Source organism: Pieris napi, chromosome 17 (assembly GCF_905475465.1).
Source record: "Pieris napi chromosome 17, ilPieNapi1.2, whole genome shotgun sequence".
NCBI lineage: Eukaryota > Metazoa > Arthropoda > Insecta > Lepidoptera > Pieridae > Pieris > Pieris napi.
In genome coordinates this window covers 11,687,716-11,704,965 of record NC_062250.1, presented here as the reverse complement: position 1 = coordinate 11,704,965, position 17,250 = coordinate 11,687,716, and the positions used below count along the sequence as shown (strand labels likewise).

The window sequence follows — 17,250 nt, the reverse complement described above, 5'->3', positions numbered from 1 at the left end:
AAAAGTAATTCAATTATTGGGGTGTATAATACATAATAGTAATAAAGAAACGACTTATTATTTAAACATCTGTTACTACAATTTGTTATGTTCTCCCTACCGGATGTAACCTAATGTTAATTAATATATATTTGTTTGTCCAGTGTCACAACCTCACTACCGCTAATTTTATGTAATAGTTATAAGCTCTTGTTTTAAACGATTAAAACCAGTTAACACTAAGCTTCGACCAAAGTGTTTTATTTATCTGAACATCCATCCTCCTGCCACTAATTAACTCCGTCATGAAGTACAAACCAATGTCATCAATTTATTTAATTAAGATATGCTAGGTTCCTAACAATGTTTTTTTCATCGAAACAGCGGCATTGACATTTTTTTGTAGTCCTCGTAGCTAATGGCGCATGACATACAATTGTTCTTATTTCAAAGATAATTTATAAGCTATTTTGGCGGGAATTAAACCTCCGAGTTTTACGTCATGAGGTAAACATAAAGTTAAGAGGCGTATTTTGTAACATCCCAATTACGTTCAAATCAAAACTTGTTCGTATAGATTTTTATAATAACTTTCGTCGCTTTACGGACAAAAGAATTCCTTTTTACAATTGTTCGTAGCTGGCCTTTTACCCTTTTAATCAAGCGTTCGTAATATATCACATTCCTGCCATCTGACACTGGCAGCAAAAGAAACGAAAGGAAAATTGAAATTACCCTTTCTTTTACTAAATTTCCAACGTATATTTAATAATCGTACTTACCCATTTCAAATACATAGTCATAGATACAAAAAAAATTATTCGAAGATTACTACTTTGAGTTTTTTGGTCAAGGAAAATAGTTAATAGTAGTTACATAAATATAACTGTAAACATAATATGATGAAACACTTGCTCATTGTAACAAGACCATTAAAAAATCGTTGCTTAAACACTTTTAGCTGGATTTTTCACGCAAATATTAAACTCAATGAATCTTTGTATATTTTAAATGAATTTAATTTTAGACTGTAAAATTAAACAAAACATTATGCCTATATGAATTTGGGTATAAATTTTAATTTTAGAAAATACCTACACACCAATGGCGCGTTCAGCGGGAACCCTGTAGTTTACGAGATTATGTTTTCTTTAATTTTGATACTATGTTTTTAAATACAATACAAAATTTATAAGTTTTATACAAGTATAAGAGATTTGCCTTAAATTTAAAAGTCCTAAATCGTGTCCCATACACCATACATATTTATGGATCCATTCCAATCCAGTTGGATTACATAAAAAACCGTTCGATGGCCGGTGACAATTTTAACAAGAAATATTTTAAGTCCTGAGTACAGTCGATATATCCTGTAAGCCTTTTACAGGTGCAGTTTATACCGCGCACCACCCACCATGTGGAACGAGCTACCCAGAGAAGTATTTCCGTACCAATTCGACTTAGGGTCCAACAAGAAAAGAACGTACCAATTCTTAAAAGGCCGACAACGAACTTTCGAGCCTTCTGGCAATGTGACTGACCTGCCTCCGATATATAGGGCGTAATTATTAAATAAATTTCGCAAAAAATAATAAAATCAAAGAATTATGCAATAACTTAACAAAATGTTCTTACAGCTTTGGACTAATGGGTAAAATTAAACTTTGAGAGCTGAAATCTAAAGTTATAAGTTATTTCTATGAATACGCAAGTTGTGCAGGTCGTTAGAGGCACAAAGTGAACAAAAATTTGGAATATTGCTGTGCATTGCATAACGTTTTCTGCTTTCACATTGACCGACTGAAGCTACATATATCCTGCCTTGTCCTTGTTAATATTAAGTTGGATAATACAGTTGAGTTTAGTCGAGTACTAAACATGAAAAAACTTGTTTAACACATATATGTTTATTACGTTATAAATTCAAATCAATTTAAAAACATTCTTATCTCACTTTAAAGACTCCATCCTAAACTAGCTGTATTCGCTGTTTCATGGTGAGTATTTAAGGCTTGATTGAAGGCAGTTTAAAGTGTATTTGATGCAATATTTTTTAAAACTAAAGTGAAAACGCTTATAATATAAGTACGTTTAAATCATCAAGATGCTCATCTCTCATAAGAGAAATACTAAGTTAATTGGAATATATATTGTTAATAAATAAAATTATTTACAAATCGAGTTTTATTCTGAAAACTTCGTATGAATTTCAGTGTATACGAAAAATCCTCCAAAGCAGCATTTTATTTTACATATCAAAGTATAAAATCTTTGTGCAATAGTGGTTTAATATTAAACATTTTCAGGCATCCGCCGCTCTGCATACAATATTAAGAAGGAACTAGAAATGTGAACAATTTCCTCTTTTAAACAAGGAAATCACATTATATCAATATCTGTTTATTTCTATTTCTCCCTTTTCTCTCTCTTCTTTCTATGAGTCCCGCCGATCCAAGGTCTTTTAAGAGCACGTAGTAATTACAATCGGGCTTTAGCGTTTATTTTGCGATAAAGCATAAGAAGCGCGCTCAAATTGTAAAAATATCATTAAAAAAAAAACTTATTTAATAAAGATTGATTCTCCTTAGCTAATTATAATGCTAATGTCCTGTCCGCCTGATTTTCTTTTAATATTGGAACGAAGTTCCTTATCGCGCGTTGCGAAAGGGGGCTAGACGGAAAAAATTAAGACCATTGTAATACACCGGTTCTCGTCCGATCACCGAAGTTAATAAACGTCGGGCGAGGTTAGTACTTGGATGGGTGACCGCCTGGGAACACCTCGTGATGTTGGGTTTGTTTTCGTAGGGATAAGAAATGAAAATTATTTTTGGAATCACTTTACTAAATTAGTCGTAGTAAACGTAACGTACTCCAGAATCCCTGTACAATAATAATTGCGGGGTCCCTAGTTTCCTTAAAAAATACAATACTTTTAAAAAATATTTATTATAATAAATAAAAAAATAATATTTCAGGAAAATGTCATGAAATTCTGCGAATTCAAACATTTGTGAACTTATATCACAACGAGAATAGCTTATACAAGGATGAGACTCAATTAAAACATCTTATCCACGAAATACGAAATATGCTTATTAATAATTGTGCCACTTAATTTACATTTAGGTTATTTTACAATTTAATCGCTGCATCGCACGACATCATACTTCTTCCTCTTTTAGATTCCTGGTCTCTTAAAACTTTAATAGACGATGAAATATAAGATTGGTGTCGAGAAAATCTATCATACTGGTATGATACCAATGAACATATAAATTAATCAAAAGGAACTTCGTTCCATTCCGTTCCATTCGGGTGTCCCTTGACACCTCTAAAGTTTTTTTTTATTGATATCATTCACGTCACGGCGCCACCCTTCACTATGGAAGTACAAATTCAGTGGGGAAGAGTGCATGTCACGTTATTTGTTACAATTCATGATGACTGGTAGTAAATGCGATTTCAGAACCAAGCATTGTTTTATTATTGGCCATCATAATTGTTCATAAGTAATCTATATAAATAGTAGTGTTCAGCCAAATACTACTCCAATATTAGCGCAATGCACAGCGATTAACTGAGTAAAAATGTAATTGAATTATCATCACAACTATCTATAAATGTTACAAGTCCTCTGCCGCGTCGGTCTAATAGCGACAAACTCTAAAACAACAAGAGTTTTCATGCTGTTTAACTAAAAGATAGATTTTCCTCCTGAATAATTTATTAGTTTACACACATCTTTTCACACATTTAAAAAAAATTGAAACGAAATTTTCGACTCCACTTGAAAATATATTTCTAAATATACCAGCTGTTTATTTGCTGTATTGATAATAAAGCATGGTGGTCCCCATGACTGGTGTTCTCCTACCGTTTCCCTTGAATAGTTTACTACTATGTAATAATAACTAAAACCTTAGCCACAGCAACGCTTGGCCGGTCGCTAGTATATTATAAAATACAAAATTCAGCAATCCCAATGGATCTAAAGATAGCAGACATTACTGTAGTCACCACTCGGATGATAAATAAAACCAAACATAAGGAGATAAAATACGTTTATTTCATAAATTTGTCAATAAATCGGTAGCGGTTCGAACCGCGACACTTTATAAAAGTCGACGTTTATTCAAAGCGAGTTTAAAAAGCTCCCTTTTCAACACTCGGCGGTTTGATTAATCGTCGACTTTTAAGCTACTAACTTTATCGACGCGATTTTGGTTACGTAGCATTTTAAATGCCGATATAATAATATGTCAATGCTGCATACCGTTCCGTGACAGAAAGCTCGCGCAAAAATAATACAGCGTTAAAGCAATTTTAGCAGAAAGTAACGTTACACAACCGCCACGAAAGTGGATTTAATTCGCAAAACTAAAAACTATATCTCGGCCGTTCGCCGGCGTTCGACCCGTCTTTCAGTCGAACGGTATGCGAGTAGCGGTTGTCCGGACCCAAACATAACTATAATACATTATCATTCGCTCCGTTCGAATGAATATTTCCATTCGTTCATTTACACCGTTCAGTGAGGTTATCGTTCCCACAATTGCGTTCGACGAGCGACGATCCACATAAAGATAACACTAGTTTCCGACGGTCTGTGGGTATTAAACCGTATCGCATTCCGCAAAGTACCGTCAGCAAAATCAACGGATTACCGGCTACTGTCGAGTAATTGCGCTTTGATTACCTCAAATTTAGATTTAACAGTGTAGAGTTGGTTAAATTTGAAATGCGTAGCACCTAAACCTTTGCTGACGGTACCTCGATTAACGTCGGATTAGAACGATCGCCGAATGCAGCCCCGGGGACAATAGCGGCAATGAACCACACCTAGTCTAAATCACTGAACCTATCTCATAGTACACGCACACAATCATAATACACGAGCCCACGCACACTCCGGTCCAGCCGTCACACGCGGCACATCAGAAACGGCTTTGCCGGTTTCCATGCGACTCTTCGCCATATTCGATATATTGGGAGCGACAAATCTTTCATTATAAAGCCTCTCACTAGATTATACAATATATTTAAATGCTAAACTACGTGCTTTCCGTGTTTTATATTTTACACTAACGAATACGCTAACGACTAATATAGTGCTAAGATTAACCGTATATAATTTTATACAATTGTATAATGAGGGTAGGAAACGAAAAGACACCTTTTCTTACATTTTTATTTCCACCCGCCAATGTTACACCGAAACCGTTATATAATATTAAACGTAAGTATAACCGTCCGTTAATAGTGTCCGAGTAACCGTCGAAATGTCAAACTCGGTGCCGACAGACAAGGATAGAATGAGTATTGTTGTCTCTGTCTCTTAGTCAAAAATTTCTGTCGAAACGAAATTTAAGGCCGCTCTAATAAATAAGGTTAAATAACGCCTCGAAATTAAATTTATTCTAATTAATTTCATGAAATACAAATACGGACTTCGCTCGCGTCAACTTCAATATATTTATTTAAATAGACAACGGTATACGCAGATATATAAAGGAACATCTAAATATATTTCACTAATATACGAACCAGAAATATTTTCAAAAACTTGTACTTCCATTGAAATTCGTATATTTCTTCCGACCGGATCAACGAGCGGTCCATTCACATTAAACCGACAATGTTCTACGAATACCAAACATTTCTTATATATAGAGATTCCACATATTCCGATCGATCTTAATTCAAGTCGGAATACCGCCCGGTCGATACGAAAGCGTTTCCATCGTTCTCTATACTAAAACTTATAAAAATCTGCACTGCACTTACGTTAAGTCTGCGGGACGGCGGCTCCTCGCCGACCGTACGCGTCACGTATACATATAATGTACAGGTTTCAAATAAAAATAATGCATTGCGATGCGAAAACCGCACACGAGACGACACTGTATTCTTAACACGTTAAACTTCAAACTGTAGTCTATTATTGCCGACTCCACTCGCGGGCGACGTCTCGCTCGCTCAGGCGCCGCCGTCACTCCCCGAAACGGTCAAATATTAAAACAGATAGATAACAAAAATTAACTCGACCGTACTCATTTATTGTCCGAGGACAGGTCTGTTTGGGGCCGCGTGACGCGTCGCGTGAGCGAGCGGGACGAGTTTCGATTGGTCGAGCGCGCCGTGACGTCCCCGCGGGGGACCCTCGTCGGCGGGGAGCGGGGCGCGCGCTCGTGTCACGTGGCCGTGCTCGCGGGACGTCAATACGCGCGCCGGTCGTCCATGTCCGACACCTGGAATCGTTGGAGACATATCGTCATTTTTCATCTTTCATGTTTAACAAATCGTTAGTGTGAATGAATGGACCTCAAAATCATAATTTCAAATAAAGCTTTTAATGTATAGGGTCATGTGTTATTGTTACTTAAGATATAAAGTGTCTCCAGAGCAGTCATTTATTTATACACTTAAGCCGGAAATTTTGAGAGAAACGCCTTGTGCCAAACTCAATAGAAGGCTTTCGCGATGTCCAAACTAAAGTTGTTATGTCCACTTTTGAACAAGCTATTCAAAGCATGGTTAATTCGACATAGAAATGTGTCCACCCTACACTAGTTAAAGTTAAACCTGTTACTAACATGTCGGTGCTTGTTCCGTTTGTGCGGTGGCTCCTCCGTGGTCTCCTCGATGACGAGCTCTCCGCCTAACGCCCCGCACCCTTCTTCGCCGCCGTAGCCCCTATAAACATTTATTATTACTAGACTTTATATTATCTATGATCTAATCTCTATGGAATTTCTTAAGTAGTGGAAAAAAATAGGAATAATTACTGAAAAAAGAAATGGTATTTTATATTGTGTCAACTCATCTATTAAAAAAATTTACTAGAAAATATTTTTAAATAAGGTAAAAAAATGGGTCAGAAACAAACCCGTAGTATGGAGAATGCTGATGCAGCAGCGTAGCTTGCACCTCTTCTTCGGGGATCGACACCAGATTGCCTCCGGTCGTACCGACGACGTACTTCTCTGAAAACATTAAATTCCCTCTTAGAAACTCTAATCACCTACAAAAACGCTAAGAGCTAAAACTAAAATAATATTTAATTCAAATTCTTGATTAATCTATAATCCGTTATTTTTTATTGAGAACTGAATTTTTTCCTTAACTACCTGATTTTTTAACTGGGAAGCTATTACCTATTATTATTAACTATTTAAGATATAATATTATTATATTGATTTATTAAAATATATTATTATTAACGACAGTATTTTATTAATTTTGAGAATAACATTATTTATTTTCTACCATTTAAGCGTTACACTAATTCGATAGAAAATAAAATATAGACCTATATTTTATCATAACAAACAATGGACATTGCAACTCTCGTGAATTCGGTTCAAACATCAAGACGTGTCAACGCACGCGCACGCGGCACAGTCACCAATAGCTAGTGTTTCCCATGCCTAGTGCGGTGATAACGGACGCCTGCATTTTGTACCATACCATCCATCCCTCCTCATTCGCAACTGAGTGTATCCAATCGAACATTTTTTTATTTTTTAGAAAAAAATATTAAAATGCATGTGACGGTGGAACAATTGTTCACAATTTCTCCGTCCAACGAAGCGTCGACGTTCAATACAATACTATAAAAATATTTTTAAACAAAATGAACTAATTGACCTTAACTACTGATTTCTTCAAGGTAAACAAAAAAAGTAAGTAGAACGGGTAAATTACATGCAGATATATCAAGTGAACATATTCTGTAATAACTCCACCACTCACAATACTCAAGTACTTCTTTTCATGCGGGGTCCAAATCAAAACCCAAATTCCTGTACGCTAAATGAAGTTCATCGAAATATAAAATGTTGGAAATACGCATCTTTTGACATGAGTAAAACAAACCTTCCCGTTCCCCTCCGGCGCCGTTGGTGACGACGGTGATGTGATGCCCCGCCATCACCAGCCCACTGCCGCCGCTGAACGAGGATCCTCCCGCGCCTGGAAATCATTTACGTTCACTTTATTATAACGCGCCTTATTGTTTAGAGAATTACACTTAATGTAATGAACTGAATGGAAATTTAAAAGCGAGTTTATTTTTTATCATCGAGAATTGATTCCAAAATTACACACCATGAGCCTTAACAATTACTTGTTATTAATCATAACAATGAATGTCCTGCATGGTCTTCGAAAAGATGTTTTTTCTACTTTAAACCATCTAAAAATCGTTACACACAAGTTTTAAAAAAGAAACCCAAGTTTCCCACCTCTTCGGTTACGAGGGTCTCAATTATAGATTTCTAATAGTATTTTGCTCTATTCTCTAGCTGAAATATTTTTCTAGGTTATTCACAGGATACCTTTAGCAGTTTATGGTACATTCGGATGAGAGTCGCACGCTACAGCCACTAGGCAAACACTGCTCAAATGTATGATAACTTAATTATTTTTAATATATTAAAAAAGTGGTTTTACCAGGTGATCCCGGCGCGCTCTGACTGACGCCGGAGCGTTGCGGGAACAAGTACTGAGTGGAGTGGCTGTTGTTGTTGTTGCTGCTCAGCCGCTGCTGGCCCTGAGACAGTTTAAAAATGGCTTAATCATGCAAATTGATAACAATTAAAACCACTTATATTTTGTATGTGTTTTTAAACTTTAACTTTGTCTCGACTATATTTACCTGATGATCATTCTCATCCCCGGTGAAGAGGTCAGGCGTGGGTTCGCGGGAGAGCTCCTCGGGCGTCACCAGGCCTGACACGCCCACCTGAGACGGAGACGTTGGAGCACTCCTGGAATTGACATTATACTATTAAGTAACTATTATCATGGGCCATGTTAAAACACTTCAGATGTTAATGTATGATTACCATTTCTATAAAAAATAAAAAATAATTCAGATTCATTGCTACGACATGAGTCTTGGCCTCGGATTGGATCTATTTCTTTGATGTAATATTTCTTTACTTTTCTTCAAAGATACATGATACCAAAAAATTAAATGAATAGATGTATAATAATGTAATAAAGCTACGTAAGTATGTAACGAAGTGAGTCGAAGTTCCTCTTACTAGAGTCTAAGTCGGGGTCTAATACAAAAAACTATTTAGAACACAGACATATTATAATGAGTAATTAAAATTTTAACTTGTGCTGGATTCCAAATTCTCTATTAGTAAATGGTTACCAAAATCTACTACTCAAAACAAATACGCCTGGTGGTGATAAAAATATACCAGTCTAATTGCACCGTTTTAACTTTTTGGCACAAATAATAATACTCAAAAAGCGTATCTCATTATAACGAAACTTTCACTTTACAACGCGGTCACTTTAATCACGGCCTAACTGGCTACAGTAGAACTTACCCGACGTATCTCAACCTTATATATAACCTCAAATTTTTTTTTTTTTCAAGATGACATAAACCCGAGCTGTAACGCAAGTTCGGTTCTGTACATCGAGAGCAAACAACGTATACGGCGAGAGAAGGTTGAGGTATTAGCTACTGCGGCTAATAAATGGACTACCCGGTCAGTTATTTGACAGCCTAACGTTAACCAACATAAAAAAAAGTTGAAAAACTATGTTAATATGCATTTGTCGCGCTCCTAACTGCTGCTATGGTTACATATTATGATTTTATTATATTATTCTGTAATAATAAATAAATAAAAAAAACTAAAGTCACTTTTTATCACAGCATATTATATTTCACAATGCGTCAGAGGAATACGAAAGAAAACTTGATACGGTAGAAATATCATAACACAAGAGCGAATTACCAACATAACACAATTAACAATGACAGTTTGACAAGATGAAAATTTATAATATAATCTCATTAAGAACAAAAAGAGAGTGCAATTAAAATGATTTACTTTTACATTTAACTTCATATGTAAAAATGTCAGCCGCAACTCACGGGTTAATCTTCGACACAGCGACTTGATTTCAAATATTTTTCATTAAAATTCTATTGAATCTATAGAGAAAAGGCAGATATTAATTTGATTGTATCGACGAAGCAATGTTCTAAATGAGTGCGGACATTTTTGCGCAATGACGTCACTCCGCCGTGACTCAGTGTTTGTATTGAATTAAAATCTGATGACTTGTCAATAAGGAGCCTCTCAAGGTCGCCCAAATATAATTCACTAAAGCAAAAATCATTTCAAAGTTTGGAGATTTGTAGCCCTTGTTCAGAATCGGTTTTGTAGTTTTTTTTTTTTTGTTTTTATGTAACAGCAATTGGGCAGGAGACTTACCTAATGTTAAGCGATACCGCCGCCCATAGACACTTACATTACCAAAAGACTCGCAAGTGCGTTGCCGGTCTTATTTTATTAGTATTAATCTAGAGATACCAGCTCAGCGACATACGTTCCTCGGTTTGAATTTACAATAGTAACTTAAGAAACAAGATTGTGACTTCTGTCAAAAATATACTATTTAAAAAATCCTTCTAGGACAATTTGATTCACATTTTAAATGTCTAGACAAATTTTGGTTCACCTTCCATCCCCTATCACTTTTTATAAGTTAAAGCTAGACTAAAAAAAGTCTTGTAAATAGTTAACCATCAAAAAAGTCTATTCTACCGGGCCTGCATCTTCAAACTGGCCAAGCAACTACCAAATAGCATAAGATGTCTCACCGTGAGGAGAGACCAAATGGCGCCCGGAACTGAACACCTCTCGGACGACGCGGACGGAAGGCCAGCTCTATGAGTTTGCCTTCGCTCTGAGGGTCGATGCGCCAGAAGCTGCCTTTGCCCGGCTCTTCTTGGCTGCGCGGCACTTTTATGAAGTATCTGGAAACACGGTTGGTGTATTATTTGGAGATAAATCTGTCTATTTAGTAGAAATAATTTAAAATTAAATGTTTATGATATCACTCTTATGAATAGAGGTGACGTGTACAAGACATCAGATGTAATCTTGGAAAGTCTTGGGTACACAGAGAGACATATGCAAAATCGAATTACATATTATTACATATTCGAAATACATATTTTTATTTTATAAATTTTGATCAAATAAACAATCTATAATATTTTAACTCGGCCGATCGTCACACTTGATAAAGTACAAAAGTCAAATTCAAATCATTTATTTCAATTAGAACACCTAAAATGGCACCGTTGAACGTCAAATCAAATATAAAGAAGATTCTCGTTGCCCCTTCCAAAAGGTAGTTTCGTGTGGAGAAGAATGGGAAAGAAACTCCACACTTACTCTTTTAAAATAGGTTTACAATATTTTGTTTACATTAGTTAAATAATTATATGTGAAGACAATGTACTCCCAGAATAAAACTACTATACTAAAAAAAGTTAGTATAGTAGATAGATACTTTTATGTTTCGCTCGGGTTATATTTATTAGTTACGCTGTCAATTTTATAATTTTCTAGTGAGCAAAGAATTATATTATCAGTCTAATCTCTCATTGTTCCCATACTAATTTCGTATCCTTCCGACTGACAATTGTGTGCCTTTCATGTTAAGTATATATCAAAACGAGGTATGTACTCAGGGCTTATTTAAAGATAAAATTGTAAAAACGCGCACAGAACCGTTGTTTGTGGTACAATTAGTAAATAACAAAAATATCCTTATACAAAAAGCCATACCTGTTGAGCGAAAGATTGTGCCGAATAGAGTTCTGCCATCCCTTATCAGCCGTGCGATAATACGGATAATGCTTGGTGATATAGCTATAGATCCCGCTGAGCGTCAACTGCTTGTCGGTAGCTGAGGCCACAGCTTGGACGATGAGCTGCGCGTAGCTGTACGGAGGTTTCGCCGCGTCTTCCCCTCCGCGTTCCCCCCTCTCGCGTTCGCGGACGTCGCGACTTTCGCGTCCGCTGTATTCGGACGTTGATGACGCCTGTAAGTATTTTTATTAATACTAATTATTTATATAATAATTGTAAAGAAGGTGGAAAGTATTTAACTCAATCAATAAATTAATAATATTTTGTCAAGTCCATTTGTTCACAGAATATAAAGAACAAAATAATCAATTGCTTTTAAGAATTTTGAAGGTCTATTAGGATCAATAAAATTTAATTATGACATCTCAGCTGTATATGTATTCACTTCTATATATATGTTAACCAACCGAATTTCCATTAGAGGTGGGTCTCTGATGTTCAGCAAGCACGGCATACTGCGCAACCAGGCCGAGGTCGGCGTGACGGCGACCCGAGGAACCGGCACCTCGCGGAGATGTCGGACAACTGTTTGTCGCACTTATCGTGCCTGGAATACGGAGTAAAGATTTAAGATGGTTGACCAGAGCGTCGTTGGCATTAGGTTTTTTTTAACTTCTTTGTCGCCTAAATATTTTATACGTTATTTTATTAATGCTTTATTTTTGTTAATAAATAGATCATTACATTACCTTTCTATTGAGTGAATTTCCCCTTGAATCAAATATCAAAATTTCAGATAGAACAGACAGCCAGTACTAAGTACATTACATACAGGATTACCCAATACAGTAATTTTAAGAGAAATATTCTGGTCTATACTCAGCCGCCAGGCGAGTATGTAGTACGTAGAGTAGCCTTCATTTCGCTAGTCTAAGAACAGTTATTATTGTATAATATATAACACTAAACCAAGATTAACTTTTTTACTATAACATTAACCATATTCCATAAATTATTGTATGGGCTAGTTTCCTTTAGATGACTTAGTAAAGTTATTGTTGTTATTATTTTTTTTTCTCACCTGTAGGAGAAGGTGCAGGGCTCCGTCCATCACTGTCCATGGGTATGGTGATGCGAAGGGGAGGGAGAGGCGGTGCAGTGCTGCCCCCGGCACCACTTTCCTCCACCAGCGATTGGAATTCCAGGCGTATGTTTGTGGACGGGAAGCGGAGCGTGCATCTGGAACGTTACAATATTAATTTTAGTACGAAAGATACACCCAGAAAAGCTAATAATAATAAAACTATTCAAGGGAAACGGTAGGAGAACACCAGCCATGGGGACCACCGTGCTTTTTTGGAGGTTATACCATTTAATTGTAGCTTATGTGAAACGTTGGTTCTTTCAACACACATCTGTTAGAATTATGACTATCAAATAATAAACAAATATTTTACAATAAAATAATATTGCGGGTATAAATTGAGATGAGAGCTATCCTTTCTTTTAAGTTGGATCAAACTACACACGGTGTGCAAATTTGATTGATATCGGTTCGGTAGTTTAGGAGTCCATCGCGGACAAACAACGTGACACGTAATTAATATATATATTACGATATATATAAACAAAATAATAATAAAGATGCTCTTCTGTCCTCGGTTTGTTAAGGCATAATCAGTAGGATTTTTGACTTAAACATGTAATACATACTAATATTGTTAATAATATGTAATAAGTTTGCAGCTTGAGTATCGACTTGAATAAAGCTTGTAGTTTAAAACTTGTTCCTGCCTGACAAATACATAGGAACCCAAAAGTTTCACAATGAGAACGCCCCTTTCTGTGTATAATGGAACTTGAAGGTCATGTTTACACTTGATTGACAGATAACAAGGTTGCTATAGTAACTTACAGTCCCTTTTAGTAATACAAACTTTTGTCTAGCAAGGGTTCAGTGTTATAAGTCCTCATATTTTATAATACATTTTTAAGGCATGCATTTCTTGTACACTCAGGTAGAATCATGGAATACGAGTTAAGTAGTCAGCAGCATCTAGGAATAGTAGTAAGCTCTTGTGTGACTCAAAACTTGGCGATTAAAAAGAGTGGCGGAGAATTTTGTTGCCAGTTCTTCTTGCCCGCTCTACACCCTTTACTTGCGAACTGGTAGTAAATATAAATTTTGAATCAATTTTATTTATACTATAATGGTTTTTAAGCTTTCGAGCCGTTCAAGTATTACGTAAGCACTATACCCTCCCCCCTTGATTTTCTTATTTGGTGATTACGTCAACAGTAATTATTTACTTTTTTACACATTGTCTATGCTTGTTAACGAAATGCGTTTTCGAGGATTCGTATAAAAATTAATACGTTTATGTACTATTATTTTTGAGAGCCATGCTTACTTTTGCTGACAAGAGGAGGGGGGGATAAATTGCAGTAAATCTGCTTACGTAATACTTGAACGGCCCCTTTACAAATGTCGATCAGATCAGAAGATATACCATTTTCCATAAAAACTGGAAAACAAAAAAGGAACATATCCCCATACAATAGCGATATTCAACAAATTGTAAACATTGCTAGCTACAATAAATCAGCATCGGCAACACACTAGTGACAGTTCAACGACAGCGTACCCACAGAGCTCCATCGATCGAGTAAACACGCGCCGCGAACCGAAACGTAAACAAGTGCCAAATGCCGCAGTCGTTATGTAACCACGCGGTGACGCTCTTTGCACGTTAGGCGTATTCATCAATATTCTATCCAATAATAAAAACCACGCCGACATTCGCGAAATGCTAATCTATTTAAAAATACGTTGATAACGACTTGGCAATCCATTCATCGTTAACCCTTCTTATTCATTATTTGATCAGCAAAATCTGTTAAACTTGAAACGTATTTTATATATGTGACATGTAAAATGGATTCCAAGGCAAATATTCCCTGGAATAAGAACCAACGGTGACCCAAACAATGGTACTAACAAACGTATCCGGCATCCGATCCATTCAAGTTTTTTTCCATTCATTACGATTCCACGCACGCGGCCCGCAATTATCTGACGTGACGCGACCCCCTCGCGGCTTCTCCGCGATAACACTTTATTTCATAATATTTGTTTACAATGACTATGTATTGTGGTAAAAGTCGTTCGATACTTAAGTTTCACTGACAATTCTCCACTGTATAAATTTACCTAACGAAATCGAGTTGTGCACTTCCATAGAGCAAAAAAACATTAAATGTTCCTCGGAATATGTTTTTGTTAGACGGCGTAATCCTTCTTAAATAATTACATTCACTTATTTAAAAATTAAGGTTGGTTGGTAGACAACGTACACAACAATATCAAATTATTTGAAAATAAGCTGTATCAAATAAAAATATTTGTTACTTTGCAAATATTAAACTATGTACATACAACAAAAATAAGAATATGAACAATATTTTGTAATTTGCCTAAATGTCTGTGTACACAGTTATGTAGTATAATAATATTATAGAACAATGTTAACAATACAGCTCTAATGACTAAGTTTATTAAAGAGTACAAATCATAACTGTTTGTATAATAGTGTTTACGTTACCTAGTATTGATATTACGATATCACAAATAACGAGTCGCATAATTACGCTTTCCGAGAACCTAGTGCTTCAATCTAGAACAATAACTGAGTTTGATTTAAAATAGTCCAGTCCTATTATTTACAATCGCATTAGACTATTTCTGCTCTTGTAGAGATTTAGTCATCTGCCCAGCTATTACTTCAAGTTTTTATTTACTTGTTGACCTTAGTTTATTACAATGTTTGATTGTTATTTGTATATTTTTAAATGCTTATATTGTTTTTCGTACTTCGAGATAAAATATAAAGTTTTAAATCTTATGCAACCATAAAAGGTTCACCACTTTATTATTTAACGATACAGGTGAAGCGAGCAGTGGTATCAACGTACAACTGTCATCCCCAGTTCGGTCGTAGGTTCGAACCCAGGCTGTGCATCAAAGGACTTTCTTTCTATGTACGCATTTAATACTCGCTCGTACGGTTAAGGAAAACATCGTGAAGAAACCGGCAAGTTAGACCCAAAAATTCGACGGTGTGTGACACAGAAGACTTCGTCGTAATTGGCTATTAGAAAAAAAAAATACAAATAGATAGAGAAATCTGTATCTCAAAGTCTAAAAGCAAAGCAAAAAGTCTCTAATAGCGAAAATTTCTATTTTTAGTCTGACGTCGCAGGCAGTTTGAAAAATATCAATTTAAAATGACCAATGTTATAAAAGTTAAAAAGTTACACGAATTGGCCTACAAATAACACGGCCAAGGAGAAAATACATAGTTTGTAAACAATTTTATCTACATATATCGTAAAGTACCTACACGACAATAGTCACACACTACCAAGGCTATGTAACGATTAAATTGTATTAAGCGAGACAAAACTACATAACATATAGGTATATAATAACAGCCTTTAGACGTAGAAGTATTTTAAGACTGTGAGTAGCTGTTACCAGCTGTCGCCTAAAAGAGATTAAGGTTAAGGACTAAAGCTAGAACTTATCAGACACACAGTATTCTATAATTTCAATCTATTTGTGCACTTGTCATTTCGCAATGCTACTATTTTATTAAACATAATATATTGTAATACTTTTGACGTGATAAGGTCTTTAAAATCGTTTTAGTCGTGTGACATGTTCAGAAACTTGTGTCACACCAAAACCTCACGAGCGCGATCGCAGGTATAACGAGAGAGAGACGGACCGATCTCCCGTCTCATCTCGAGCGCTGCCAGTCATTCCGTGAATGTATGAAGAAAAATGTATATCATAGTCGAATAAGTAAACTTGTCATTTTACACCCGAAATTTATCATCAAAAGTGTGAATAAAACGATAGATGTAATTTAAAATTTAATTTTAAATCTTCATTAATTCCTTACTTCCCAAAAACTTATATCACCATTAAGACGTTATCACGTAAACATCTCGATCGTAAACCTACTTTACAAACAACCAATATTTTTTTACATAAGAAATATTCATTTCAAAAAAGCTTTATATTTTATTCTACATTCATTCACCGACATAATAATTCATGGCTGAAAACCCAAAGCCACTTAAATATAAAAGCCATATAAAATACAGAACTTAACATGTACAAATGTACAACTATCTGTGTAAGCTATTTTGAGCACCTCCTACTGATGTTCGTCTAGCTAACAATGTTACAGGAATTCTGAAAAATAATATAGAATATTGTTGATTAATTAATAAGTAATCGGCAGGATTTATTAGACTTATGACGCCACGACAAGCAAGATGGATTTCTGGTAAGGTACGTGCGGTAATCGCTTAAAGGCTGGAGTGACCTAACATGGGTCATTGCACTGGCCTGCATGTGCCTTTTTGAATTTTGTGATTTAATATACTCTTAAACTATCCAACGAATATAATATTAAAGGAATTCTGATATATATTTTATTTTTCTTTGAAGTTGAGCTACAATCTTCACTGTACAGTGCGCAAATCAATACAGTAATCTGTATTGCGAGCTTGGCGTGAGTTCCTATCAACTTGGCAGAATTTCTAGCCGTCTCTGAAATGTATGAAG

The 17,250-nt window shown here is 35.6% G+C and overlaps 1 protein-coding gene and 1 pseudogene across 1 annotated transcript in view; one reads left to right on the top strand and one right to left on the bottom strand.

Annotated features, from left to right (window-relative positions):
- The first annotated feature begins 2,657 nt into the window (after window positions 1–2,657).
- On the top strand, window positions 2,658–2,775 carry LOC125058138 (annotated as a pseudogene).
- A 1,251-nt stretch (window positions 2,776–4,026) lies between these two features.
- The window catches only part of LOC125058073 (forkhead box protein K1), a 30,485-nt gene continuing 17,261 nt past the window's right edge, over window positions 4,027–17,250 (bottom strand). The window contains exons 2-11 of the mRNA XM_047662100.1: window positions 12,697–12,854; window positions 12,083–12,222; window positions 11,592–11,848; window positions 10,616–10,771; window positions 8,639–8,750; window positions 8,434–8,533; window positions 7,858–7,953; window positions 6,869–6,965; window positions 6,576–6,675; window positions 4,027–6,230 (exon numbers count right to left, since the gene is read on the bottom strand). Coding sequence (XP_047518056.1) covers window positions 6,198–6,230; window positions 6,576–6,675; window positions 6,869–6,965; window positions 7,858–7,953; window positions 8,434–8,533; window positions 8,639–8,750; window positions 10,616–10,771; window positions 11,592–11,848; window positions 12,083–12,222; window positions 12,697–12,854 — 1,249 coding nt within the window. The 3' untranslated portion in view covers window positions 4,027–6,197. The remainder of the gene's footprint in view (window positions 6,231–6,575; window positions 6,676–6,868; window positions 6,966–7,857; window positions 7,954–8,433; window positions 8,534–8,638; window positions 8,751–10,615; window positions 10,772–11,591; window positions 11,849–12,082; window positions 12,223–12,696; window positions 12,855–17,250) is intronic.